Below are 26,999 nucleotides of genomic sequence, written 5' to 3' on the forward strand. Positions count from 1 at the left end.
AGCGAAGCCAGAATTTGCTGGGGGGATTTAAGTAGTTAGAAATGCAAAATGAAAATAACCAGTTGAGGCGGGGCGGGAATATTATTGGTGTTAGACAAAACTTGAAAGGCTGAGGTTGAAATATTAAATATGAATTGTATAGTACTTTAAAAACAAAGTCTTTATTTGATCTTCCCAGATAAGGATAATAGCTTCCCTGATAAGGGCTTCCCTTTCTGTCTTGTTGAGGCCAAATCCTGTGGTTTCTGTTCGAGTTGGGTTGAGCATAGAATTATCTGTACTGGACTAATTTTCTAGCCTTTTCATTTTTCTCCATACATTAAAAGTTTGAACACCACGTTGTACCTATAAAAGTGTGACCGAAGAAAGCATAGTGAGCCCTCTATTTTATTTAAATAAATACATGATCCGTTTTATTTTTCCATAAACAAGTCATGCCAGTAAGATATGCTTAATTTCAAGTCCACTCTGTTCTCATATTCTTTTTGACATGATTTTCATGTTATTTTAAGTCTATGCACACCAAACAAAAAACCTCCACACCTCTCATCTTCTGTAATTAACCACTACTTGTGAGACTACTTTTCTCATTTTTTTGAATTATTAAATTGTTAGAGAATTTTTAAAAAAATTTTAAACTACTTGTTTGCAGATGTGATCTTCAACATGACATTCTGGATGTCATCTGATACTAGGGCGTTTGCTCTCTAAAACAGTAGCCACTGTATACATCTTCCCATACAAGCAATTGAAATTTACAAATGATTTTAAAATAATTGAAGCTGTGACTAATTTAACAATTCCAACAGCCACCCTTTTCTATTGTACAGGTTGTAACTGAATGTATAGTGTTTTCCTCTGTCTTTCATTTTCACTAGGTTAACAGCTGTGAGGCAGATAGGCAATCTGGGCTGTATTTGGCCTTTAAAGAGGTAATTAAGCTAAAACGGAGTCCTGTGGGTGGTTCTTATCTAATAAGATTGGTGTCTAAAGGAGATAAAGACACAAAGAGGAAAGAGGATGTGAGGACACAGGGAGAAGGCCGCCATCTACAAGTCAGGAGAGAAGCCTCAGAAGAAACCAACCCTGCTGACACCTTGAATTTTGACTTCTAGTCTCCAGAAGGGTGAGCATATAAATTGCTGTTTAAAACATCCAGTCTGTAGTACTTTGTTATGGCTGCCCTAGCAAACGAATACAGGAAGTGATATTGTTCATAATATTATGAATACACTATTTGATATTAATTTTTTGTTTTTTGAGATGGAATCTTGCTGTCAACCAGGCTGGAATGCAGTGGTGCAATCTCGGCTCACTGCAGCCTCTGCCTCCCAGGTTCACGTGATTCTCCTGTGTCAGCCTCCTAAGTAGCTGGGATTACAGGCCCGCACCACCACAACAGGATAATTTTTCTGTACTTTTAGTAGAGATGAGGTTTTACTATGTTGGCCAGGCTGGTCTCAGACTCTTGACCTCAGGCAATCTGCCCACCTCAGTCTCCCAAAGTGCTGGGATTATAAGACAAAAGCCACCGTGCTCGGCTGGATATACTATTTTAAACATGAAACCACACAGTTCATTCAGTGCTCCTTAAGGATGAATTTCTCCAAATTCCATTCAGGGTGATTTTGTCACATAAAAGAATACTTTCTGCTTCATTTCTTTTGTTTTATATAGATAAAAATATAATAGCAGAAGCATTAAAGGAAGAGAATACTAAGAGATCTTTTGGGCAGGTAGAAGGGGTAAGATGGTGAGAGGATTATGGGAAAAATCATTTTTATTGAGACCCTAAGGATAACTTTAAACCCCCCACTTTCCTACTGGTATCCTTCTTGCTCCACATGGATTTTGGTCAGAGTTGTTGGTTACAGTATATTCAAAATAGCTGAGTACTTATTTTGTTATAAAGAGTGGTGTTAAATTACTCTATTTGTAAAACAACAATTGTCCAGTTGGTTTGTAATTCTCTGGGAGGTAAATCCCACACACCACACCCATCCAGAGTCAATGAGCATGAACAGAGAGAGTGCACGGCTTAAGAAGGGTTTGCAAAATGCTAATTAATGAAAAGAGAAAGTGGAAATGTTATTAACACTATTTAGTTGCACAACTCCACTGGTCATTTAAAAATTAACACCTTGGTTCCCTTTAAGTGCTTATGATTTGCTTCATATATACTCCTTTGAGTGTCTTTGATATATGTGTTTATGTGCTTTATGTACTCTCTGAGCCTCCATGTTGCTGAGCTGAAATTGGGATAATAAATATACCTTTATCAGACATAGGGATTAAATAAAGTAACTAGCACAATGTCTAGCAATTCGTACTCAGTAAATAAAAGCTGTAATTATAATAGTTATCTTTGGGTCCTTGATAATAGTTTAAACTTAATAGGTTGTCACTATTGCTGCCTCTTTTTTGCACCTTGCAGATTTACCAAGATTAGAATGTGATACTGGCCAGGATATTGTTTCCTACGTTTAGTCTTTATGTCCTATATAATGAATAAATAAACGTGCCTATCTTCAGTGTTACCCACTTCATTCCCCTCCACCTGCATGTATTATGTATTACTTGGAGAAGAGATGAAGGGAGAAAGGCCCCTGAAAAGAAATCTAAATTTCAACATAAGGCAGAATCTCAAAGGTCACAAAATCCAATTCCCAAAACTTCCCTTTATTTGGTCAAAGTGGTGCCAGGTTTAGCACACAATTTTTCATTTAACACCAAAGTGAACTCAGTCCAGACGTCTTTCAGTAAAACAGGAGAGCAGGGGAAAGGGAAACTATGGTATATTTATTTGATAGATGACTACACCACAATAAAAAATGAAACAATTATGACACACTCTACAGCATAAATATCAGAAAATGTGCTGAGTGAAAAAGCCAGGCACAAGAGTACATTCTGAATAGCTGTGTTTATATGAAGTTCTAGAATATGCAAAATGAACCTATGGTGATAGAAATCAGAACGAGGTAGATTGGCTCAAAAGGGACACTGAGAAATTTTTCTAGGGTGGTAGAAATGTTCTATATCTTGATTGAAGTGTTGGTTACTTGGATGTATGCACTTGTTAAAACTTAACTGTGTATTTCACTGTAGTTAAATTATACCTCAGTAAAACAAAAAAGCCAGTATCTTGGAGAAAAAGACATGGTGAAGTAAGCGGACTCAGCAGGTTTAATTTATGAGATGCACCTTTTGTGAGGTGGGTACTCATAGGAACAGTTAGTCACTAGTTAGCCTGGCCACAATTGTTACCAATTCCTGACATTTCTGGCCAAAGCGTTGCTGAAATCTCTGTTCCTTATTTCTCCTTCATTTACTTCCATTTACTATGCAGAAACCATTGTGGAAACCACATGGGGACCTCTGCCTAAATCTAACTGGGTTGGCCAGGGTACATTGTTAACCTTTCTGACTTGTTTGCTTCATCTGGTCAAATGAGAAAGTTGTAACACAAGGACTCTAAGACTCCTCTGATTCTAACATTCTCCTTCTTAAGTGGATTCTCAGGACTTTGACCTTGGCCTCTGATTACAGCATGCTTAATAAAATCTGAAAGAATAAATTATATTTACATAGCAGAGTATAAGCCGGTTACTTCAATAAAACTAACAAAAGGGGGCCAGGTGCTGTGGCCCACACCTGTAATCCCAGCACTTTGGGAGGCCGAGGCAGGCAGATCACTTGATGTCAGGAATTCCAGACCAGCCTGGCCAACATGGTGAAAACCCATTCTACTAAAAATACAAAAAAATTAGCTGGGCGTGCTGTCAGCTGCCTATAATTCCAGCTACTCAGGAGGCTGAAGTAGGAGAATCACTTGATCCCAGGAGGCAGACGTTGCAGTAAACTGAGATCACACCACTGCATTCCACCCTGAGCAAGAAGGCAAGACTCCATCTCAAAAAAAACAAAAAAAAAACCAAAAAAAACAAGGTTGTTACCTCCTTGTGTAGGTAGCTCCTTTGCCTGATAATGAAGTCTTGTTTCTAAACCTCACTAAGAATGAAGTTTTAGAAAAATGGACATTGAAAGGTTACCTACTTCTTCTTTTAGGCAAGAACATACTCATTGCAAATGAGATATTTCAAAGCCAATATTTTATTCTCATTTTTTAAAGAGTAATACAGTTTTTGTAGAAAATTTGAAAATTCAGGAAACTATAAAGGACGAAATTATCACCTTTTTATTCTTACCACTCAGAGGTAATTTTATAACATTTGTGTATATAATTCTTCTAGTCTTATATATGTATTTCTAAACCTTATATTTCTGTTTATATATTTACAAATTTATAAATATATGAATAAAATATATCATTAAAATTGTCCATGTTGTTCTTCCACAAATTTTTTTTTTTTGAGATGGAGTCTCACTCTGTCACCCAGGCTGGAGTGCAGTGGTGTGATCTCGTCTCACTGCAACCTCTGCCTCCCGGATTCAAGTGATCCTCTTTCCTCAGCCTCCTGAGTAGCTGGGATTACAGGTGCGTACCACCTCGCCCAGCTAATATTTGTATTTTTAGTAGACACGGGGTTTCACCATGATAGCCAAGCTGGTCTTGAACTCCTGACCTTGTCTTTCCATCTATTTAGATCCTTAATTTCTTTCAGCAATGCTTTGTACTTTTAGCACACACGTCTTTTGCCTCCTTGGTTAAACTGATTCCAAAGTACTTTATTCTTTTGATGCTATTATGAACGGAATTGTTTTCTTAATTTCCTTTTCAGACTGTTCATTGTTAGTGTATAGAAACATTGTTTTTGTCTGCAAATTTGCTGAATACATTCATTAGATACAACAGTTTAAAAATTTTTAACTTTTCATTTTTCATTCAGACATGATTTGAAATCTAAACAAGATTTTCTGTTGAAATTTTATTTTTCTACATATAAGATCATGTCATAATTGGATAATTTTTCTTCTTGTTTCTAATTTCAATGCCTCTTATTTCTTTTTCTTGCTTAATTGCTTTGGCAAGAACTTCCAATACTATGTTGAATGGAAGTGGAGAACTGGGCATTCTTCACTTGTGCCTGATATTCACATTTCCCTTTTAGAGGAAAAGCTTTCAGTCACCATTGAGCATGACATTAGCTGGCTTTTTATAACATCCTGATGTTGAGGTAACTTCCTTTTATTCCCAGTTTGTTTAATCATGAAAGAATGTTGAATTTTGTAAAATGCTTTTTCTGCATCAATTGAAATGATCATGTCCTTTTTACCCAACATTCAGTTAATATAATGTATTATGTTGACTTTCATGTTAAACCATCCTTACATTTCAGGAATAAATCTCATTTGGTCTTGTTATATATCCCTTTTGATATGCTGCTGAATTCAGTTGGCTAGTAGTTTGTTGAAGATTTCATGCCAATGTTTATAAGGGATATTAGTCTGATTTTTTTTTTTTTTTTGGTAATGTTTTCTTCTGGCCTTGGTAGTGGTGATAATTCTGGCTTCATAGACTGAATTAGGAAGTGTTCTTCTTTCTGGAAAAGTTTGAGGACGAGTGTTAATTATTTCTCTCTTTTTGAGAGATGATCTTGCTCTGTTGCCCAGGTGGGAGTGCAGTGGTGTGATCACAGCTCACTGCAGCCTTAACTTCCCAGGCTCAAACAGTCCTCCTACTTTGTGCCTAAGCAGCTGGAACCACAGGCACGTGTCACCATGCCCAGCTTTTTTTTTTTTGGTAGAGATGGGGTTTTGTTATGTTGCCCAGGCTAGTTTCAAACTCCAGGGCTCAAGTGATCCATCCACCTTAGCCTCCCAAAGAGTTGGGATTACAGGTCCCAACCATGTCTGGCTACTTTTTCCTTAAATGTTTAGTAGAATTCACCAACAAAGTCAAGTTTCAGGCTTTTTGTTTGTTGAAAAGTTTCTGATTACTCATTCTACCTCCTTGCTAATTAGAGGTCTATTTAGGTTTTCTATTGCTTCATGATTCAGTACCTGCAGGTTTTGTGTACATTTGTTCATTGTAATCTTATAGTCCTATTTCTGTATAATCAGTAGTAATATCTCCATTTTCATTTCTGATTTTAGTAATTTGAGCCGCCTTTTCCTCTTAGGCAATCTAGCTAAAGGTTTGTCAGTTCCGTTGCTCTTTACAAAGAACCAACTTTTCATTTCATCGATTTCTCTGTTGTTTTTCTATTCTCTATTTATCTCTGCTCTAGTCTTTATTATTTCCTTCCTCCTGCTAACTTTGGATTTTATTTGGTCTTCTTTTTCAAGTCCCTTAAGATCTAAAGTTACATTATTGATTTCTTCTTTTCTAAAACTTATGCATTTACAGCTATACATTTCATTCAGTGCTGTTTTTGCTGCATCCCATAGTTTTTTGGTATGCTGTATTTTTGTTATTTGTCTCAAAGTATTTTCAAATTTACCTTGCAATTTCTTCTTTGTTCCACTGTTAAGTGTGCTGGTTAATTTCCACATATTTGTGATTTTTTTCAGTTTAGGCAATTTCATTTTAAGTAGCTCCAAGAGAAGACTTGTCACCACTTCTTTTGGAAAGACTGCTATACAGCAAAACAACATTGAACAATTATTTTTGTTTTTGAACTGAACTCTGATATAATTTAATCTCAAAATGCTCTGAGAACTGCCCAAACTCTGATATTCTCTCCCACATAGAAGCAGGTTATTAAAAAATCACCTCACTAGTTATTGGTGAAATACTTTTCACTAGTAACTTTGTTGGTAGTACAGGATGGTACTAAACATATTGTGCCACTGTGATTGATCAGCTATAGTTATTAGGTTGGTGCAAAAGTAACTGCAGTTTTTGAAATTTAAAGCAATGACAAAAACCGAAATTACTTTTACACCAACCTAATACTTGGGACTGGGATAACAGGATCACTCTTAATCCCATAGTCAAGGGCATCATAGAGTGAAATGTTCTCTTTTTATTAGAAAAAAGACATTTCCACACTAGCAGTTCATCATGCACTTTTCTGGAAGTTTCTGTAGAGATTATGACAAAACAATTCAAGTATCTGATTAGTGTACACAATGTGGGAAAGGCTGGCAGAGCGGGGGCTTTAGAAACATAATCTTAGACATAAGACATTAAAACTCATTAACAGTGGGTTTGCTTTATTCTAACAAACTTGTGGACTCAGACACGTGAGGATTCTTTTGCCTTCAAGGTCATTTTGTACTAGAAGCCAACTTTTCTCCCCTTTGAAATTTAGTAAATAGCAATTTTAAGAAAAATCTGTAGCATGTGACAAAGAACCTGCTCTAAGGACAGTTTGCTTCTGAAACTAATTTCCTGTTAAGAGAATAAAGACCATGACCTTTATTTTAAAAATAACAAAACCCTAACAAAACTGATGGTGACCACAGTGATTATGACAGGGAGGCAGCAAACAATAGCCCACGATAACAAAACTCAACTTCCAGCTCTAACATTTATGAACCCTTTCATCTCATAAAATGGGGTCACCTTCTCTTGCCTTGCTTATTACTTCATAGGGTTTTGTGAAGATTAAAGAATGTCAAGTGTTAACTGTAAAATGTTATGTTTGATTACAGGTGCCACATATGAATTAAATGTGCATTATATATATCTATATACACATGCATAGTACATAATTCATTACTATGCTAACATATTAGTAATACGGTGATACACTTCTGATATTCTTATATATTAGAAGAAAATAAAATTTACATGTCAGTTTGTGAAGCATCTATGACTCTACTTACAAGCCCACATGGATGGTCTTTCATTGGATGCTGGTAGAAGACACAAGACTCCAGAGTCAGAGACAAAGGACTTCACTACTTATAGCACAGCAGTAGCCAAAGTGTCAGCATGGTCCCTTTGGTTCCCTTGTCTCTCAAATCCCAAGGGGATGACTTGGAGAGGTCAAGACAAGACAGATACTACATATTCAGTGGGTTGGCACCTCAACTGAGGACCACCAAGCTTGGTGTTTTTACTGCTTTACAGTAAACAGGAAAAAACTCCTCTTTATTCAGGGTGATATGCTACCTGATTTCTTAACATTGCTTACTGCAAACACAATCCTGAGAAATGGCCTGGGTAACAGGAGTTTGGGCCTTGCACTCAGCATGCCCAGCAAAAAAATGTGCTAGATGGATGCTTAGGGCCCATGACACACATTACCACTTCAACCTTTGGATGAGATAAAATTTGATGTCTATTTTGTGATTTTGCTAAAATATTAAATAGAAAAGAATGGTAACATTCAGTGACAATACATTCAGAAAAGTAATTCACTTCTACTTCTGGAATATCTAGCTGGCTATGAAGGCCCTGACCAATATTTCCTAAAACTTACAAACATTTTATAAGACTTGCATATATTTTATACAATTGAATTTCTTATGATGTGACTTAGGAGTTATGGGCAAGACATTCACACTTTGATGTCAGGAATTTTATATATCAGCAGCTCTAGTGCATGGCACACAAACACTAAATGCTTGAACAAAATCTAGTTTCCTGCCTTCCTATGGCTCAGGAGATTCAAAATATCAGAGAAGATGAATATTATCAAAACTTGTGGCCACCACTTAATAGCATGATCATCTGGAGAGACTAAAGGCTTTACCCGGGGCCAAGGCTGTAAATGACCTACAGTCAACAAACCTTACAGACTTGAAGCTGAGTCCCTGGTTAAATAGGCATGTAGATGACACTTTTCTATCTTTAAATGTGGTGGGGATGGGATGGGGGGTTGAAGTCAGCAGATTTAAATTCACTTTATAGTGAAACTAGCATCTAATCCTGGTGGCAAAACCTGGACACACCACTACACTCAAATTCTAAAATCAACAGCTGTGAGGTAGAGGTCTCAAACCAAGCATGAATAATCACCATTCTTTTTAAGTGGTTTTATTACTTAAGAAATTTGCCCATGATTAGTGTGATTGAAAATGCCACTTTAACTGCAGTTGTAAAGTTCCTCTTGATTCCTTATTGGGGTAAGAGACAGTTACTACTTTAAAAGACTTCACTATCCACAGCACTTTAAATGCCCAGAGAGTTTTATCCTGTCATAGGAGGCGCACTCAAGAGCTTTTCTATGAAGAAAGCTAATGGAACCCAGAATGAATTAGCCCATTAGTAAAAGTTCCTGTTAGTCCCTTGCATAATAAACAAGAGTTCATGTTAGTTTCTTGCACCATGTGTTCTAGATAAGGGCAGCCTTTGAAGCCATATGGCCAGCAAAATCAGCATGCCAGTGTTTCCTGGCATGATGAGAACATCACTGTGATGAGCTTTTCATCCAAGGTCTGAATGGAGTGGCAGAAAAACTATTCTGATCTATGCTGTCTCATTTCTAGATAATCCGAGGATAAAGCGTGGACTATCTCCTGTAACTTACTCTTTGAACCTTATTATCTTATCCTATTCACCCCACTGAATTGCTTTTACAAAATTTATCTTGGGGGAGGGGCATTTGTCATCAGCAGGTCCAAAACCACTTACTGCATCCTGCTGTTGCAATGTCTAGTAAACTCCAGTTGAGGACATTACCCTAGGCTTCTGTCTTGTGAAGGCATGAGGAGACTGAGTGACAGAAAGGAGTCTGCTTTTCATGAGTGACTTTGTCCTACTGTAAACAATGAAAATCAACATCGTGATTATTTTCTTCTCCATGAATGACCTTGTATCGTTCTGAATTATTTTCACCTTAAATCCATTAATTGAAGGTTATTATTTTCAAAATACTGCTTAAATATCCCTTCTGCAACTTTAACAAGTACTCTAAAACTAGACCTCTTTTAAAAATGATACATTTTGTAAATGGAAAGAAACAGTAATACCAATTTTGAAAAGACTGTTGATGTCACTGTGGTTTATTAGGTAAATACAAAGTATAGGCTTTTGCATTTTTTAAAAAGCAAAACCAAAGAGATTAGAAACCAAGTACACATATCCTCTTTAGAAGAGAAACATAACTCAGTTTTAACAATTAGGCACTTAAAAATGTAAATGTAAGATAACATTTTAGAAGTATAAACTATATTTACACTCCTAAATTCCTCCTGAAATGTTTACAAACACAAAATCACAAGCATGAAAAACAAATTTCCTCTTTATCAGAAAAGGAACCTGAATTCAAATACAATATGATAAACCAATGATTAAGGTACTGGTGGGTAGGAGAAAAGAGCTTCTGAAATTTACATATTTGATTTAAATGTAAGCATTTCATAAAACTATCACAATAGCATACAGTAGATATCATAATGAAAAATATATGTCAGGAAAATAATGAATTCTAGACTTAAAATTTTACTTTACAACAAGGCACTTAACACGTGGAAACAGTACAGTAAATTTCCAAAAGAACACAATTGGCTACCTCTCATATCTTGTAGTATTTCTTTTGTGAATATACGGTAACATAACCATACATTTTGCAGCATTAATCATTGCATAGGAAGTAAATTAAATAATGAATTCCAACTTGGCAACTAGATTAGTTTATATTCATAGTTTCCTCTTTTTCTTTTAAAGGACAGTTTTAAATAATTCCACAATAAAGCACTCTTCTCATTCATGATTTATTTAGAACACAGCATATATTAATGAGTAATAAAATATATCAGAACTTATAAGGTGAATATCTGTATAAAAACTTATCTTTGGGTACCATTGACATGATTTTCAGTGTTTGGGTGTTGAAGTCAAGAGCACTTCTTAATAGAAGAAATATTTTTAGCAACTGAGTTAAAGGAGTTAAGTTATTGCAACACAAGGACACTTAAAACAAAAATACCAAAAATCTTTACATATATAAATAGAAAAGCCTTCAACACATGGCATATAACTTATAATATGCTTGATTTAAACATGTAAACTCATTTATTAAGAGATTCCTTCTTACAATTCCTTAGACTACAGAGGCTAGTGTGTTAAGACTGGCTTAAAGTTTTAATCAGTTTACAGTGCAAAACAAAAACAAAAAAGAATTAAGAAAGAAATGGTCAAACTATTTGAGGGGCAAGACGTGAACTTTCAATGAAAAAAAGAAACTGCATGAGTTCTATCATGTTAAAAAAAAAAAAAAACCAAGACAACAAATTTTGTGTTTCAAAGTAAACAAAATATAGGTAGTTATAAAGGGAGACAGTAATGATTGTGATCATGAGAGGTAAAAATGTTCTACAAATTTTCTTTGATCAAATGGATAAAAGCTTAGAATTACAATTCCTTAGATAATCTGAGCACATTTTACCTTTGGAAAAGGTTTAAAATGCTTTTAAAATAATTCATTTCACATGAAATTTTCAGATTATTGGCAAACATAACAAAAATCAAATGCCTTTTAAAAACTTGAAAATACATTTTAAAAGTGGTGTTTATGTTCCAAGTCATAGAGTGTATTGCCACAAGGGGTCACTGGTAATACAGCAAAGAACCCGAATGCAGTGTCACCCACAAACCAGAGTAGACTCGATGCTCACTCTCAAAACAGCCTTCCTTCCACAGCCAAACTTGTTTCTCAAGATGCCAGTAAATTAAGTTCAGTAAATTAAATTCACTATTAGTTCAAGTGGACTCAGGGAAGGATGCTTTATTTTCAGATCTAGTGGAGGAGTGCAAAAGTAGAATCTGAAGGAACTTCATTTGAAAGCATTTACAAAAAAATGTGGTATACTCTATAGGAATTATAGGCATTTCTCAGACAACCTAAATTACAGGAAAAGCTTCAAACAGGAGCACAGACTTAGAAAAAACAAGGATAATATGTATCTTAATTCGCAAAGAACAGGTGCTCCAAACATTTACCATTTCAAAGGCAAGATCATACTTGTTTCATATCCCAAAGTGGCACATTGGGTTGAAGCTCAAGTTTGCTTTCCTGCATGTAAATGGGTTTCACTATTTGTTTTATTATTCCCCATCTTGAAATATTGACTCCCTCACCGTTATTTTCAAACCATGGATTTCAATGACATGGCAGCAGCATTGTCCATGCTGGCATCATGTCTTTAAAGTTCTTTAAAAGGTGATTTTTGGCCGGGCGCAGTGGCTTACGCCTGTAATCCCAGCACTTTGGGAGGCCGAGGCAGGTGGATCACGAGGTCAAGAGATCGAGACCATCCTGGTCAACATGGTGAAACCCCATCTCTACTAAAAATACAAAAAACTAGCTGGGCATGGTGGCGCATGCCTGTAGTCCCGGCTACTCGGGAGGCTGAGGCAGGAGAAGTGCCTGAACCCAGGAGGTGGAGGTTGCGGTGAGCCAAGATCGCGCTATTGCACTCCAGCCTGGGTAACAAGAGCGAAACTCCGTCTCAAAAAAAAAAAAAAAAAAAGGTGATTTTTTAAATTAAAAAACTGGATTACTTGACTAAAATACAAGGCTTACTGTTTCAAGGGTGTGTAGTAATTGGTACACAATGGTTTTTTAAAATTAGGTTTAAACACTTTTCCTTATTCAATAGAAGAAAAGTGGGTTATCCAGACACAGCTGAATAAGGCTCTAAGATGTATCAGGTTGTTTTATTTGAATTAGAGGCTCAATGAAAATACCAGTGTTCAGAGAGCAAAACCCAGGCTTCTGTGTCAGATGATTTTCCTCATTATCGAGTAACAGGAACTTAAAAAACAGTGTTTTCAAGCAGAACACCTTGTTCTCGCACAAGTGTTGCTATTTAATAAATGAACATAAGTGAACATTATATAGAATTATGTCTAAACTCATCAGGTAAACTACATATGTGTTAATTATTGGTGTATTTAATAAGAAATACCAGAAAATTCCTTGTGCTTCAAAACCTGCCAACGATGTTTGGGGTTTTAATTCTTGTTTAAAGTAACAGAATTAAAGAGTCTTGCTTCATGACTTTAAATTCAACTATGTTTTCTTTAGTGACTACTCTATGACACACAGAAAAAGCCATTCTGAAAACATACACAGGATTTTAGCACCGAAGGATGTTGACCCTTCTGAACGATTGGTATTGTGCTTTTCTCAAGTAATTTAAAGGTCAATTTTGTGTAATAAAGGCTGACTAGTTTATAATGATAAATTTGGGGATGTTTTCCATTTTAAATGAAAGAAAAATTTCACCTTCAATATAAACATACTGCCTTCTTCTGCCCACATTGGCCTCTCTACCCTCTGCCCTAGTGTTAATAATTTTGTAACCTTAAAACTTTCCAAGGTTTCTAGAAGTCTTGCAAATTGAGCTTCCAGTAGTTAAGAAATGAAGCCAGGAATTGTTCAAAAGATCCAATAGCATTAAATAATGCACTAAATCTGATAACATAAATCCGATCAATGTTTTAAAATCTATTTTTTGGCATCACCTTAAAGAAATTTAGAAACAGTTATCCCCCTTTACTGTGTAGCCGTCACTCACACACTGATTCTGAGGGTATGTTATAGTGCAGCACCATGTTATCATTTTCACAGGGTAAAAGTAAAATTACTCAATTGTGGCATATGTCCCTAGCACTAGTTTATGAGAAGCTGAGTCTCTTGCTAAAAGCAAGGACACATTAACTTTCAGGCTCCATCTTGTTTTTCCATAAACCACAACCATAAGAAGGACGAAATCATGACCAAATATATTTCTGCACTCCAATTAGGAGCCCTAAAATTGATCTCACACCAGGGCCTGACCTGGAAGGGAAACAGCCTGATTTCCCACGTGGCATAAGCCTGAGTTGACACACACATTTTCAGCTGTGCTAGAAGAGCTGACTGCCCTGGGGTACCAGATACAAATTTATGAGGCAGATGGCATCTATGTGTGTACTCAACGGCCAGTCATTAGCAGAAACAACCTCATGTTTCCTGTGTATCTGTCACAGAGATTTTAAAGTGAAACATTTACACACACGTAAAATCTGTGGGGTGTGTCAAATACTTTCATGTTTACTTGGATCATCCTTCCTTTTTAAGATAAAATGATCTGTTAAAAACAAAAGAAAACAAAAAGTTTAAAGTGCTGCACACTGGGTGGCAGCAGCAGTGTGCACTCCCGACTCAATCCTAACTTTCCCCATGACAGGGTAGAAACAAAATTCACCCAAAGCTGACGCACAACCCACCGATCTCCCCCTTGCTAAACCTAATGCTAAAAACCACTCTCGACATTAGGTTGTTCTATTTACACAGTGGCTGTAGATGTCCAGATATTTTATTTAAAATATTAACACATTCTTCTGATCTTGAGAGGAAAAATATCCTGAAAAAATTCTGAAGCAGAGGGTCTCAGTGGACAAAGAAGAAAGAAAAGAGGAATATGTTCTTTGGCACCTCTTTAACAAGCTCATTAGTAAAGTCCCAGGGTGGGGGCTTGTCACCAATGAATGAAGAGCTGCAAGAGAATGTATCTTTCTCAGGATGAAGAAGAAAACCAGTCAGAGGGTAATACTTTGTTCATTTTTCTAATCATTTACACAAAATTTGGTCCGTTTCTTCATTTACCAGTCAGTTCTCCTAAAATAAAAAACAAAACTATACCTTTGGTTACAGCGTTAACTCTTTTGGTGTAAGAGCTGATGCCTTTGTTTTGCTCCTCAGGTAGATTTCTCATTGTCTTCACCAATCTTCTGAACCCGTGAATACTTTTTGCATGATGATTTGAAGCAGCCAGGAGGCCAAGACAGCGGCCAGGAGAAGCAGCAAGGAATTGAGCCTTGGACATTTTTCTCAAAAAAATAAAAGATGGGGAACCACCATGCTCGAGATAAGAAATTAGTCTGTGAAGAGACCTTCAAGTTCTGCAAATGGTAGACAAAAAAGTAAAATGAGTCATATCTTTCTTGATTTGCAGCGTAATTATTTTCTTAAGTTGTCATTCACTGTATCCTAGGGAAAACCAGAATTCAGATCACATGGCAGTAATGATTTTCATGTCCTTTCCCTAACTCTACCGTGACTCTGGTCCCCTAACACACCTAGATGTCTTTCCTTCCTTTGTGGCTCGTGCAATTTTTGCTGCCTGCAATTTCGGTAAGAATGGAGACTGAGGGAATGGATGTCAAAATTATTCTGGCGGAGTAATTTTCAGGATGTGTGAGTGATCAAATCTAGGGGCCAAGCAAGTCAAGGAGTGAAAGAAAAGCTCAGAAGGTTGAATACATTTAAGAGGAAAGATAAAAATTTTGGTTCAGTGGTGTCAGTCGTCATCTAGATGGAAGCGTAAGGAGGAAGATGGAAATAGGAGACTATAAAAAGGAAACAGAGCTGCAAAGAGAAATAAAGTAATCCAGAGAAAGAGCATTTATTAGTGGACACCAAGAGTTGGATGTAGATTTGGAAAAGCCATATTTCAGTTGCTCACAAATTCTCCAAATTAACAATATGGCAAGTCTATTCAAAGATAAGTAAGTCATGGTACATAGACCAAGAGTAGGAGAAAACAGAGATGGGGAGGAATAATTCTGCCTTGGGACCAAGGAAGACAGCAAGAGTTAGAGAAGGCTTCCCAGAAGAGGTGGCATTTAAACTAGCTCTTTAAGTATGAATGGGAGAAGAAAGAAGAGCGTATCTGGAAACAAGGAAGCAGCAGAAGCAAATAAGGAAGAATTGGAAGGGAAGCCAGAGAGCACCACTATCACCAGAGGATATACCAAATCCAGTAATTCATAAGCTATTTATTTTGTGTCATTTAAAAAAAATAGCTGTTACCGGCTGGGTGCAGTGGCTCCTGCCTGTAATCCTAGCACTTTGGGAGGCCAAGGCTGGAGGATCACTTGAGGTCAGGAGTTCAAGACCAGCCTGGCCAAAATGGTGAAACCCTGTCTCTACTAAAAATACAAAATAAAAATTAGCCAGACATGGTGCCGTGCACCTGTAATCCCAGCTATTTGGGAGACTGAAGCACAAGAATCACTTGAACCTGGGAGATGGAGGTTACAGTGAGCCAAGATTGTGCCACTGTACTCTAGCCTGGGCAATAGAGCGAGACTCTGTCTCAAAAAAAAAAAAAAAAAAAAAAACCTTTTACCTTCTCCTTCTCCTTAAAATGAATTTAAGTTGAAGGCAGGAATTATGTCTTATTCAGCTGCACTACAATGCTTTTACAGAGAAGTTTCCTAAATTTTAATTTAGTACATATATTTCTTCAATTCTAGTATAAATGACCTCAATTAGTAACACACTGTGCTCTATAACCTTATGGCATTTTAATCCATAAATGGCATTTACATTTGTGAAGTTCTTTGCTTTATTTTAAAAAACAGTAATGGATATATGTTTAAGTGAATGGACCGAAGCCACACATTTGAGTGGCAACATCAGTTATCCCCATTAAGCTATCTAAAACTCCACAACATAAAATGGATCCACTGCATTAAAAGAAAAGAAATTATCCAAGCATCTTCACTGCTCTCACCTTTTCATTGGCCATTGAATGGTACCACCAAAACAGCCGTGTTGTGATATAATAAGCAATGATCACATCGATAGTGTAGTGTTCATGTGCTACAAGAATACAGATGATCCCGGCGGCACTCAGCAGCCAGCAGATTAAATGATACCACCAGAAGTGACGAGGCGAATCTGGACAGTAGAAAAATTAAGAGTTAATAAGATTCCCAGAGATAAATTTAATGATTGCAGTCTGTCCTAACGACCTTAAGTAGAATAACCCAGGATCAGGAAGTCACCAGAAGGAGAAAACTGATAACCTAAACTGAGTCACTATGAATTGCCCAGGATCTGCTCAGGTCAGAGGGAGGCAGAGGGGCTCCCTGGCAGCAAGTGTAATAGTCATTCGCTGGGGAAGCTGGTAACACTAGACATTCTAGGCCTTGCCCATGTGAATAAGCTGTTTAATAAGAAAGGGAACAGAATTGTTTCTTATTAGGTTGGCTGAAATTGCTGTATATTGACTCACATAAAGCAGCCACTTTCCCACTGGAAAGAAAGATAGTAGGGGTCAAAAGAAGAGGTGGTTGTCTATGAAAATAGAGGGGTGGAAATAGGAAAGCAGGAGTAATTTCAGGTTTTAAATTTATATTATTTCTCCAGGGGTATGTGTAGGGTAAGCATGTTCATGTCAGAAGGAATGGCATTGTGGCTAGCAATATTTTGATTCTCAGCAATTTTACACTGTTACTGCCAATAGCAACTATAAAACATTCCCTCTGTAAAGGTTAAGATTCCTGACCATTCACTTATGGACTCAGCCTTCCTAGTAAGGTCACTTAAAAGTTCATTGTCCTTACCAGCTGTAAGAGACAACTATGGCACTCACTGGTTTAAACATGATGGTCCTCCCCTTCTCACAGATGTGTTAAATGACAAATATAATTGAAACCAGAGTTCATCTCTTAATAACTTGGTAATCTGTTTTATTTTAAAGCTGTATTAGCTCACAATAAAAGTCCAATAAGCTGAAATTGATTTCATATTTAACTATGTTTACATTCATAGTGATATTTACTTTCACATGTAGAAGGGTGATTGAATAGCAAAAGGATCCATTTCCAGGACTAACTTTATTTATTTATTTATTTAGAGACAGAGTTTCACTCCTGTCACCCATGCTGGAGTACAATGGTGTGGTCTCAGCTCACTGCAACTTCTGCCTCCTGGGTTCAAATGATTCTTCTGCTTTAGCCTCCCGAATAGCTGGGATTACAGGTGTGCACCATTATGCCAAGCTAATTTTGTATTGTTAGTAGAGATGGGGTTTCACCATGTTGGCCAGTCTGGTCTTGAACTCCTGACCTCAGGTGACCTGCCTGCCTTGGCCTCCCAAAGTGCTGGGATTACAGGCACGGGCCACTGCACCCAGCCCATTTCCAGAACTTTAAATGAAATACCAAATCAGGTATCATTCAAATATAATTTTTTGCTAAAATTAGCTATTGCTCTGTTTGTCCCAAATGGAACAGTAAGAAAATAAAACTGTATTGCCTTTTAAAGTCTGACTTTCTAATTTTGGATATATTCCTCATTACTTGTCAGTTACTTCATTCTGCCACTAAGTTCTGGCAGACAACTCATGGAATCTCAGAATTGTAATGGGAGAGGACTTACTCTTGCAGTTTTGGGGGCCAGATCCAGTCTCCATAACTGTTATGTTAGGCTTGAGACGTTAAAAATTGAACCGACATTGAGAAATCTGGAGGGCTAACAAAATACACATTCTCCAGCACCTCAGACCGTACCCTTCCCTAAGGTCTCTTAGCAACCCTGCTTCCCTACTTACAGGTCATCTGGTATTTACCTTAGAAGTTCAAAATGTTTGGGCAAACTAGAGCCATTTTGCATTTGTTTATTCACAAGAAGTCAAGCTGAAGTAGGTATAGAGGTGGCCTGAATCTTCATTTTCCTACTCATGGGATTGCAAGTGGATTTTAGGAATGGCTGGAAACCCCAGCAGTGCTTTCTCATAAAAATGTATTTCCGATTATGCTCTACCACATTGGGCTCACCACTCATTAACAGAACATTGGCTGGCCCAAAGAAAAGACTGAATAGAAGCTGTTTTGAAATAGAAAAGGAAAAATGGTAATACTCTTATTTTCTCATTCATCCCATAGGGTTAACAACGAGCTAGACTCCAACACAAATAATAGTTAACTTCACCGTATGTGTCGGATGCTAGCCCTAGGGGTCATGAAATAATAGAGACAATGGACTTGGTAGGGTGGCCAGGTAAAAACCCAAAAATCTGTTCTCTACTAGCCAGTTGTTTGGCACTAACAGCTAGTCTGATTTCTCCTGGCTAATTTTATCAGGAACCTACGCGCTAATTATAATATTTGCATGACTGTACGAAGCACTCCCTTGCTAATCCCCAAATGGTCTTGGTGCCACATTTTCATGTGCTCCCACAACTAAATTTAAATCTACTCATGACAACAGAGCAAACAAGGAAAGAGTCCAAACTGATCAAAAGGCAGGAAAGTAAAAAAATATATAAATGATGCATCTAATTCTAGAAGCAGACTTTTCAAAGAAACCACTGGAACCGCTACTTACGCAGAACAAGAACATACATATAATTTAGAAGATAAATGTTTTTCTTAATTGCATAGAAAAAATAGACAGAAACATGAAATGTTCTACTTACATACAGAACTGACTATAAAACAGAGTTTAAGTATTACAGATTTGCCCTTCTATGTCTCATCAAATATTGGAGAAAGCAGAATGTTATTCCTTGCATGCAACGTGTAAATTTACACAATTTTAGAAACCTCTAGTCAAAATCATGTCTTAGGAAAAAAACGTCTCTACATACTGTGTGGCCTTCATTAAAGTACAAAATCAATCACAAGTTGCCTTTCTGTTGCTCTGAGGCGAAAGAATGTACAATAAAGAGCAATGCCACTGCTTATAGATAAGTAGACTATTCTTTGGCAATACAATAGAGTCAACCAGCTTGAATATCCAAAATTCTGAACAGAGCCAAGAAATTAAGGGCAAAACCTCTGGATTCAGCTTGCCTCAACCTGAATACCTGCCTCTCCAAATGATGGCTGTGCACTGTGGCCAAGTCACTTCCTTTATGCTTAAGTTTACTCACCTGGAAAATGGGAAAAAATAGTGCATCCCTCAGAGGGTGAATGAAAGGATCAAATGAGTTAATTTACATCAAGACCCTAGAATAGTGCCTGGGAAAGAGTAAGTATTGTCTATTTGTTATTATTGTTGATGATATGGTTTGGCTGTGTCCCCACCCAAATCTCATCTTAAATTGTTGCTCCCATAATTCCCATGTGTTGTGGGAGGGACCTGGTGGGAGATAATCGAATCATGGGGTTGGCTTCCCCCATACTGGTCTTGTGGTAATAAGTAAGTCTCACAAGATCTGACGGTTTTATAAGGGAAAACCCCTTTTGCTTGGTTCTCATTCTCTCTTGTCTGCCGCCATGTAAGATGTGCCTTTTGCCTTCCACCATGATTGTAAGGCGTCCTCAGCCACATGGATCTGTGAGTCCATTAAACCACTTTTTCTTTATAAAGTCTTTATCAGCAGCATGAAAACAGACTAATACAGTTAATATCAGTTGGTTTTCGGTTATTTTAGAAAACTGAATCGCAGTTTCCTGGGAGTGGTTTTTATTACCTTAAACCTACAGTGCCTTCACTCTGAAATGCACCTCTTCCCCCACCTCCACCCTCATCCCCATCTTCTTCTGTAAGTTTTTTATGATCCTCAGATTGGAGAGAAGATCCTAAACTCAAATGTACATCTGGACTAGAAAATGACTGATCTAACACAGCATACTGATGGAAATTTCCTTGGCAAAAGTTAGAGTTAGAACCATAGCAACATATATCATTCTGCTCAATCCCCCAGAAGCAATAACTCAACATTAGAAATAGAGTGACTAAATTTAACGAAGAGACCATCCTCTGATGATGTGCAGAGACAGATCCAGGTCCCACCCCACCACCCTAAGAGTGTGAGGATAGAAATAAGGGAAAAGGTGCAGAGCCTTCAGCTTTTAAGTCAAGTATGATGAAGACCCCACACGTATCCCACAACTTTCCCTATTGCAGATCTGTATGTAGAATCTACAAAGTAAGGAACAGAAAGATGCTACAATTCTCACAAAAAAGACTTGATCTCATCTACCACAGAGAACTTTTGCCCTCAAAGCAGAACTTAAACCGAATACCCCAGGTAATCAAAGGGGCAATAATTCACTTCTGCACCACTGAAGATAACTCTCGACTTCCACACCACCATTCAATTAGGATATTCCTCTTTGGATTAACAAAGGGCTGAGAGAGGAGGAAAAAGCAAGGAGGACAGCGGAGGGGAAGCTGCCTTCTGCTGCTCTCTGCTGAAAGACCTCCTTTTAAATATGCCAATGAAGAGGATTCAGATAAACCTCTAAAAAACACTGGCGTGAGGTAACTTGGAACTAAAGATGAAGGGTAACACTGACCAGCTTTGCAAACACAAACGAAGAAGTGTTATTACTTCAAAAGGATTTTGAGGTAATAGGCCTAAATATAGAAAACCTCGGAAATATATAAAAATGGGATCTACTGGGCAGCTGAAACGGTACAACTCTACAAAGAACAAGGCTTATTTCTGCCATAAAACCTACTAGAAAACCCAAGGATTTTGTATAATGTGAACTAAGCATATAAATATAGAAAGAGGTTTTTATTTCTTGCCTCCACATTTCTTCTTGAGAAGAAAATGATTGGTATTAGCAAAATGGTCCATGAAGACTCCTATGAAAGCATAGAAAGTGCTGGAAGATGATGAAATTAGAATAAAGTGGGGCATGGAAATGTTTTAAAAAGGGGAACATAACTGAATTATTTCAAATGCTAGAATGGAAGTGTCATACAAACAATTCAAAGGCCATTACAACTGTCTTTAGAAAGTACCAATCTTTTTTGCAATAAAATTAACAATTAGTTCCAATAGTAAGATAGCTTTTCATACCTTAAGAAGTACTAACCAAGAAGGGAGATGTTTTAAAGGCATGTTAAATACTAGAGAGAAGCCAGGGCCAGGTTTTAAGCCTTCAGGTTCAGATCACATATAACTAGTTGAAATGATATAAATATAAATACACACACACATACACACACACCTCTGTCTCTTTCGCAGCTTATCAATCCCAAGAGAATAAGGGCTCCTATCAATTTCAGGTCCGGGGCTCCCTCCCACTACAGCTATCAGTTCAGTGGGAATGGGCTATTACTTACATTCTTTGATGAACAAATAAGTCAGTGTCAGCGTAACTGTGTGACCACTGAAGAGGAAGTCTCCACACAAGATATGTGATCCAGTTATGGACAATCCACCACCAGAAATCAATCGTAGAATTCGCTGTACTTTTGCCTGAGAGTCTCCATTGAGCTGAATGACACAAGAAAATTAAGAAGGGAATTTACAAGCGGCTAAAATCATGTTTCAGTCTAATTGTGTGACTCTTAGGTCACCGGGTTGTGATTTTCTTTTCCTTTTTAACTTAAAAATTCAAAAAGAATTCAAGGAGAAGCTCCTTAAAGTGGGTTTTATTCACTTATCGGCAAGTTTTATTGACATGTTTTAAATTATTCAATATGTTACTAATAATATGTCTTAGTGGTGGTGTGTCCTTGGGCAAAGCTTTTAAAAATATTAATAACTGATGACTTCACCATAGCTGTGTGCTAAAAAGCCGATCAAAGCTACTTTCTTTCCTTTTTGCAGGGGGAAGTGAGGGTTTTGAATGGTTAATATTTGATTCGGCTACATACCACATTACCGATATTCTCTACAGTATATTGGTACCTTGTATTAGGCGGGCAGCCTAAAGTGTACAGATATATAGCTGTATTAATGTCTGATCAAAACATTTCCAAGTAAGAAGAGGAGCTGCAACTCATTAATTTACATAAGTTTGTAAATGATGGATTAGGGATGTACTGGCAGCTTTAAAAATGAGTAGCTTTGATTAGGAAAAACATCCCCTAACGAAATAGCCTGTGTGCTATGGCAGGAGGCTGAGAGAGCTATTTTGGACAAGGGGGCAGCAGCCCCACAAAGCCACTGTGATGACATGAGAAACAATGCTGGGCTAGGGTAGGGGCCGGAGAGCTGTGTACCCCATCAAAATCTAATCATACAGGAAGGAGTTGGTCAAAACTGCAGGCACAGAAAATTGGAATACTGAACTACCAAGGGCCTAGATAGGATGGCGGGTTCAGATCAGATGAGTAAAAAGCAAATTGGTTGAGAAAATCAAAGAAAAATGCTCAGAAAAAAATCATGTAATAGAATACATGGAAGAGAAATACAGAAAGACTTTTTGTTTGTTTGTTTGCTTATTTGTTTTGAGACAGGGTCTTGCTCTTTCACCCAGGCTGGAGCGCAACAGGTGGTACATTAGGTATAGGAGAGACCAACTTGGCTGCTGCCAAACAGGAAACCTTATCATCTACACTGTTTCTTCCATTAAAAAGGTAAGTACCTGAGGTCAGGAGTTCAAGACCAGCCTGATCAACATGGAGAAACCCCGTCTCTACTATGAAAAAAAAAAAAAAATTAGCCAGGCATGGTGGTGCATGCCTGTAACATGCTTGTAATCCCAGCTACTCAGGAGGCTGAGGCAGAAGAATCACTTGAACGCACGAGGCGGAAGTTGCAGTGAGCCAACATTCCACCATTGCACTCCAGCTTGGGCAATAAGAGCGAAACTCCGTCTCAAAAACAAAAAAAAAGACAAAAAAAGTCTTTGGCCACCTATGGCCAAGGTGAGGGACAGCTAGCCCCAGAATGCTTTCTCAAGAAATGGGAATATTGCTGACCCAGCCAAACATTCTTATATGTGGAAAAAATAGGTTTGCAAATCTAAATCATTTCATGTAATCATTTTATAATAAAACTGGGCCAACACTTATCTAAACATACTTTGAAGAACACAAATTGTCTGACTGTAAATTAAAGCTTGGGCTGGTGTTGAAGCAAATTGTAAGCAAAAGGTTAAACGTGAACCATAGGATACATAAGGGAGAAGGCACTGGAAAACTATGAAAGCAAAGCTTTCACTGTGATGGCTCTTGTGAGCACGCCTGGTGAGTTACAAGTTGTACAGGCATCAATTACTATAATTGTAATTGGCTTCTATATACAAAGCTCTGCCATTGCTTAGAGTCATGAAGGATATTCTATAGAGCCAGCAACACAGGACACAATTAGGTTATCTAATAGTTTTGTAACCATAAAAATCTAAGCAGCACTCAAAGCCAGCAGATGAACTAAATTTAGAACACAACTCGGACGCCTGTTCTGTAACACCACCTCACCTCTAGTCAAACTAAGTCATTTGTGTTTGCTTTACTGAGCCATGATTCAGGCATGTATGGATTGCTTATGCTTCAGGAAGAGGTCCTGACAAGTAAACCTGGGAGATGATTAGTAAAGATGTTACGAGGTTCCACTATGACTATTTGTAGCTTGGCTATCCATTGGCACTGATGTGGCTTCTAAGGTTGCAACTCTTCCACGAAGGACAATCTTTAATTTGCTTTCTTTCTGTAATCATAGCAATTCATCCCTGCAAACCTCAGACGTTACTATGATGGGCTTGCCTTCCTTTCTGTGGCCATTTCTCCATTTAACACATTGCAATAGCTCCTTAGAAGTGTTTATTACACTTCTGAACTTCTCCCACGCCTTAAATTAGCTTCACTAAAAATCAGCCAGTGTTTAAATTCAATATGTACACTGTTTTAATTACGGATATTTTCTGCTTTGATGGCTTTGGAAAAGTATAGCTTCTCCAAACCACACCTATATTTGGTGAGGGAGACTGTGGACATCTTCAGAGAAGCTCTATTTTTCTTTCACCTCAGACATCTGGTTAGTGTTCAGTAAAATATGATGTTAGACTTCATTCCTTTGTCCAGAAAGCACGTGATTTGTAATTTTCCATTTTATAAACCAAGGTGCACTGGAGTCTGAGATGATTACAGCTCTCTCAAGAACTCAACCTGGAGAAACTATAATTCCTGCTTAGGATGGTTTCAGAAAATATTCTCACAAACTATCTCAGTCAAAGGCCACTCTATCTTTCCAGCTGCTAAAAACCTTGGGGTCATCCTTGACTTCTTTCTCTCAAACCCATATCCAACTTATTAGCATATCCTATATCCTGACCTGAACAACTTCTCATTATTTCCACTGCCACCACTAAGGCTGAAGTTCCCATACTGGGCTGCAAGACCCTATATAACCTGTGGTCTGCATACCTCCACCCTTCACAACTCCACTCAGACACACCGGCCTCTCGACTCTTCCTTTAACCCAGTGTAAATAAGCAATGTTTTATCCTGGAGCTCTCATCTCACCCACATGGCTCACTTTGTCTTGGTTCCTGCCCAAATGCTTTCTTATTAAAGAAGCCCTTCCTGACCTCTATATCAAATAGTTCCTACCCTCCAGCACCATTTCACCTTACTCAGCTCTGCTGTTTTCCATCTGACAATCACTGACTTATCATCATGTGACAAATTATGAATTTGTTTGTAATTTGTCATTCCTCAGTAGAATATAAGCTCCAGAAGAGGGACTTTGTTTTGGTTACCAAAATCCCTGGTACATAACCTTAATGCTTGTAGAATGAATACATTAATGAATAAGTAAATGAGAGGGTAAAAAAGCAGAGTCGAACCGCCAATGGTAATTTTCAGTTAGTAGACAATAAATTTTTTTTAGCACAAAAGATATATAATTTATAAATACATTTTAATTTTCCCCCCCAAATCTAAATAGAAAATAGAAAAGATGCTAAATTTCAGTTAACACATAAGAAGTGTCTAAAAGAATGTATAATAGAGGGTAGGTGTTCAATAACTGTTTTCCTGATTCCTTCTAAGTGCTAATTTGGAGGTACTTACCTTTGGAGCACACTGGAAATGCATTCCAGGCACAGGTAGAGTAGTAACATACATTGTAATGCAGCGATACAGGTATAAAGTTCCAATAATAAAAAAGAATCTGCGCCCCACTATTGACCTAAAGGGAAAAACATAGATGGGGAAAAACAAGTTTACTAGTTGTTTTTATTCCTAATGAAAAATAAAACAATGTTTAACAGGATAAAGAATAATCAGTACAGAATGGCATTAACAAACAAACCACAGTTTCACAGAGTTTAAAGGCTTATTTGTGAGTTGCCCATCACTACAGTTCCATGGAGAGATTGCACCACAGTTTTCAGAAATGAAGATTCACATACTGCAATAAATGGACACGTGTGTGTGTGTGTGTGTGTGTGTGTGTGTGTGGTGGGGGAACTAAAGTAGACAGTCTACATAATCACCTCTCCTCAAAGTCACTCTTTGCCAGAGAATTCAATGAAGCTGTCTATATTTTCAGTCAACTCACTGCATTAATAAAAACCTCTCTTGAGAACATATGAAAGGAATAAGCAAGCCACAGTAACAGTGGAATTAACTAATAAGCCAAGGTGACATTACATAATTGGACACATAGGGAAATGTGACAACACATCTAACCCATGGTATATAAGCAGGGTTTATTTGAGGACCATCCGAAGGTATTCTGACCACACAGGCATGAACTATTTTCTCTATGACTAAATAGACTTTCAAAAAACTCTATCTTGAAAATGTTCAAAGTGTCCTCATACAGTTAATCACATTTAATAGTGAAGTTGTAAGCGGACTGATTTATTTAATCTTGATCAATAAAAGGGCAAAAAAATTCCCACAAGTCCTTTTTCACTTTATATTTCTGTGGGAAGAAAGCTGTCTTAACTAACATTAGTCTCTGTGCTTTACGACCTGGGTCCTCAGCCTAATGCAGGCTTCCAAGTAGATGACTGAGGATCCTGTCTTCAAAATGGAAGGGCTCTGCCATTGTACCACAGCCTCATGGGTGTATGTGAATGGGCATCATGGGTCTGAATGTCCTCAGTCCAGCTGAACAGGACAGCCCCCTTTCTGTTATATAGTGAGGTCTATAAGCTCTGGGCTCTGGGATTAAGAGATGAGTGGGACTCTGCATAAAGCCGCTAGACTTGCTAGGTGTAACTTCCTTAGTACATAAAACATATTACTCTAGGTCTTTCATTTTCAGAGCTCTCAAGCTTTTAAGACTGGTAGTGATCAAAGACTTCTGGAAAAACAGGCAGTTTCAGGTAATGTGGCATATTTTAAGTTTTCCGTAAGTTGTGGTTCTGACATGAATCAAGGTCTAATTCAGGTAACATTTGGAACTTCTAATTTGAAGAACTATGTATAAATATATAGTTTAACTGTCTGTTTCCAACAGCTATTTTAAGAATATTTCAGGGTTTCTGGGGTCAAAAAAAAATAGAAGGGAACACCACCTAGACTGGTAGATGAGAGCATTGATTTATCCCAAGGCATTTCCTTAAAGGCTTGCTATTCTAGCTCTGAAAAGGAGCAGGTAATAAACAGTGCTGAGTTTCTCCCCCTGGTTAAGGGAAAACTGATTCAGCCTTTGATTCAACCCCAGGTTCCAAAAGAGTGCTGTTTTGAATTGTGCTCCATGCTGTTAGACAAGGTGAATAA

The 26,999-nt window shown here is 37.6% G+C and overlaps 1 protein-coding gene and 1 long non-coding RNA gene across 9 annotated transcripts in view; one reads left to right on the forward strand and one right to left on the reverse strand.

Annotated features, from left to right (window-relative positions):
• Window positions 1-9,401: 9,401 nt before the first annotated feature.
• LOC116534439 lies at window positions 9,402-12,823 on the forward strand. Its single transcript, XR_004261716.1, has 2 exons — window positions 9,402-12,017; window positions 12,329-12,823. It is a non-coding gene; the product is annotated as an uncharacterized LOC116534439 (long non-coding RNA).
• Window positions 12,824-14,142: 1,319 nt separating this feature from the next.
• The window catches only part of SGMS2 (sphingomyelin synthase 2), an 84,719-nt gene continuing 71,862 nt past the window's right edge, over window positions 14,143-26,999 (reverse strand). For all 8 annotated transcript variants that reach the window (XM_032254838.1, XM_032254831.1, XM_032254830.1 and 5 more), the window contains 4 exons: window positions 25,338-25,455; window positions 21,660-21,813; window positions 16,363-16,529; window positions 14,143-14,746 (listed from right to left, as the gene is read on the reverse strand). In XM_032254838.1, coding sequence (XP_032110729.1) covers window positions 14,543-14,746; window positions 16,363-16,529; window positions 21,660-21,813; window positions 25,338-25,455 — 643 coding nt within the window. In that variant the 3' untranslated portion in view covers window positions 14,143-14,542. The remainder of the gene's footprint in view (window positions 14,747-16,362; window positions 16,530-21,659; window positions 21,814-25,337; window positions 25,456-26,999) is intronic.

Source organism: Sapajus apella, unplaced genomic scaffold (assembly GCF_009761245.1).
Source record: "Sapajus apella isolate SASKATOON/1434 unplaced genomic scaffold, GSC_monkey_1.0 scaffold87, whole genome shotgun sequence".
NCBI lineage: Eukaryota > Metazoa > Chordata > Mammalia > Primates > Cebidae > Sapajus > Sapajus apella.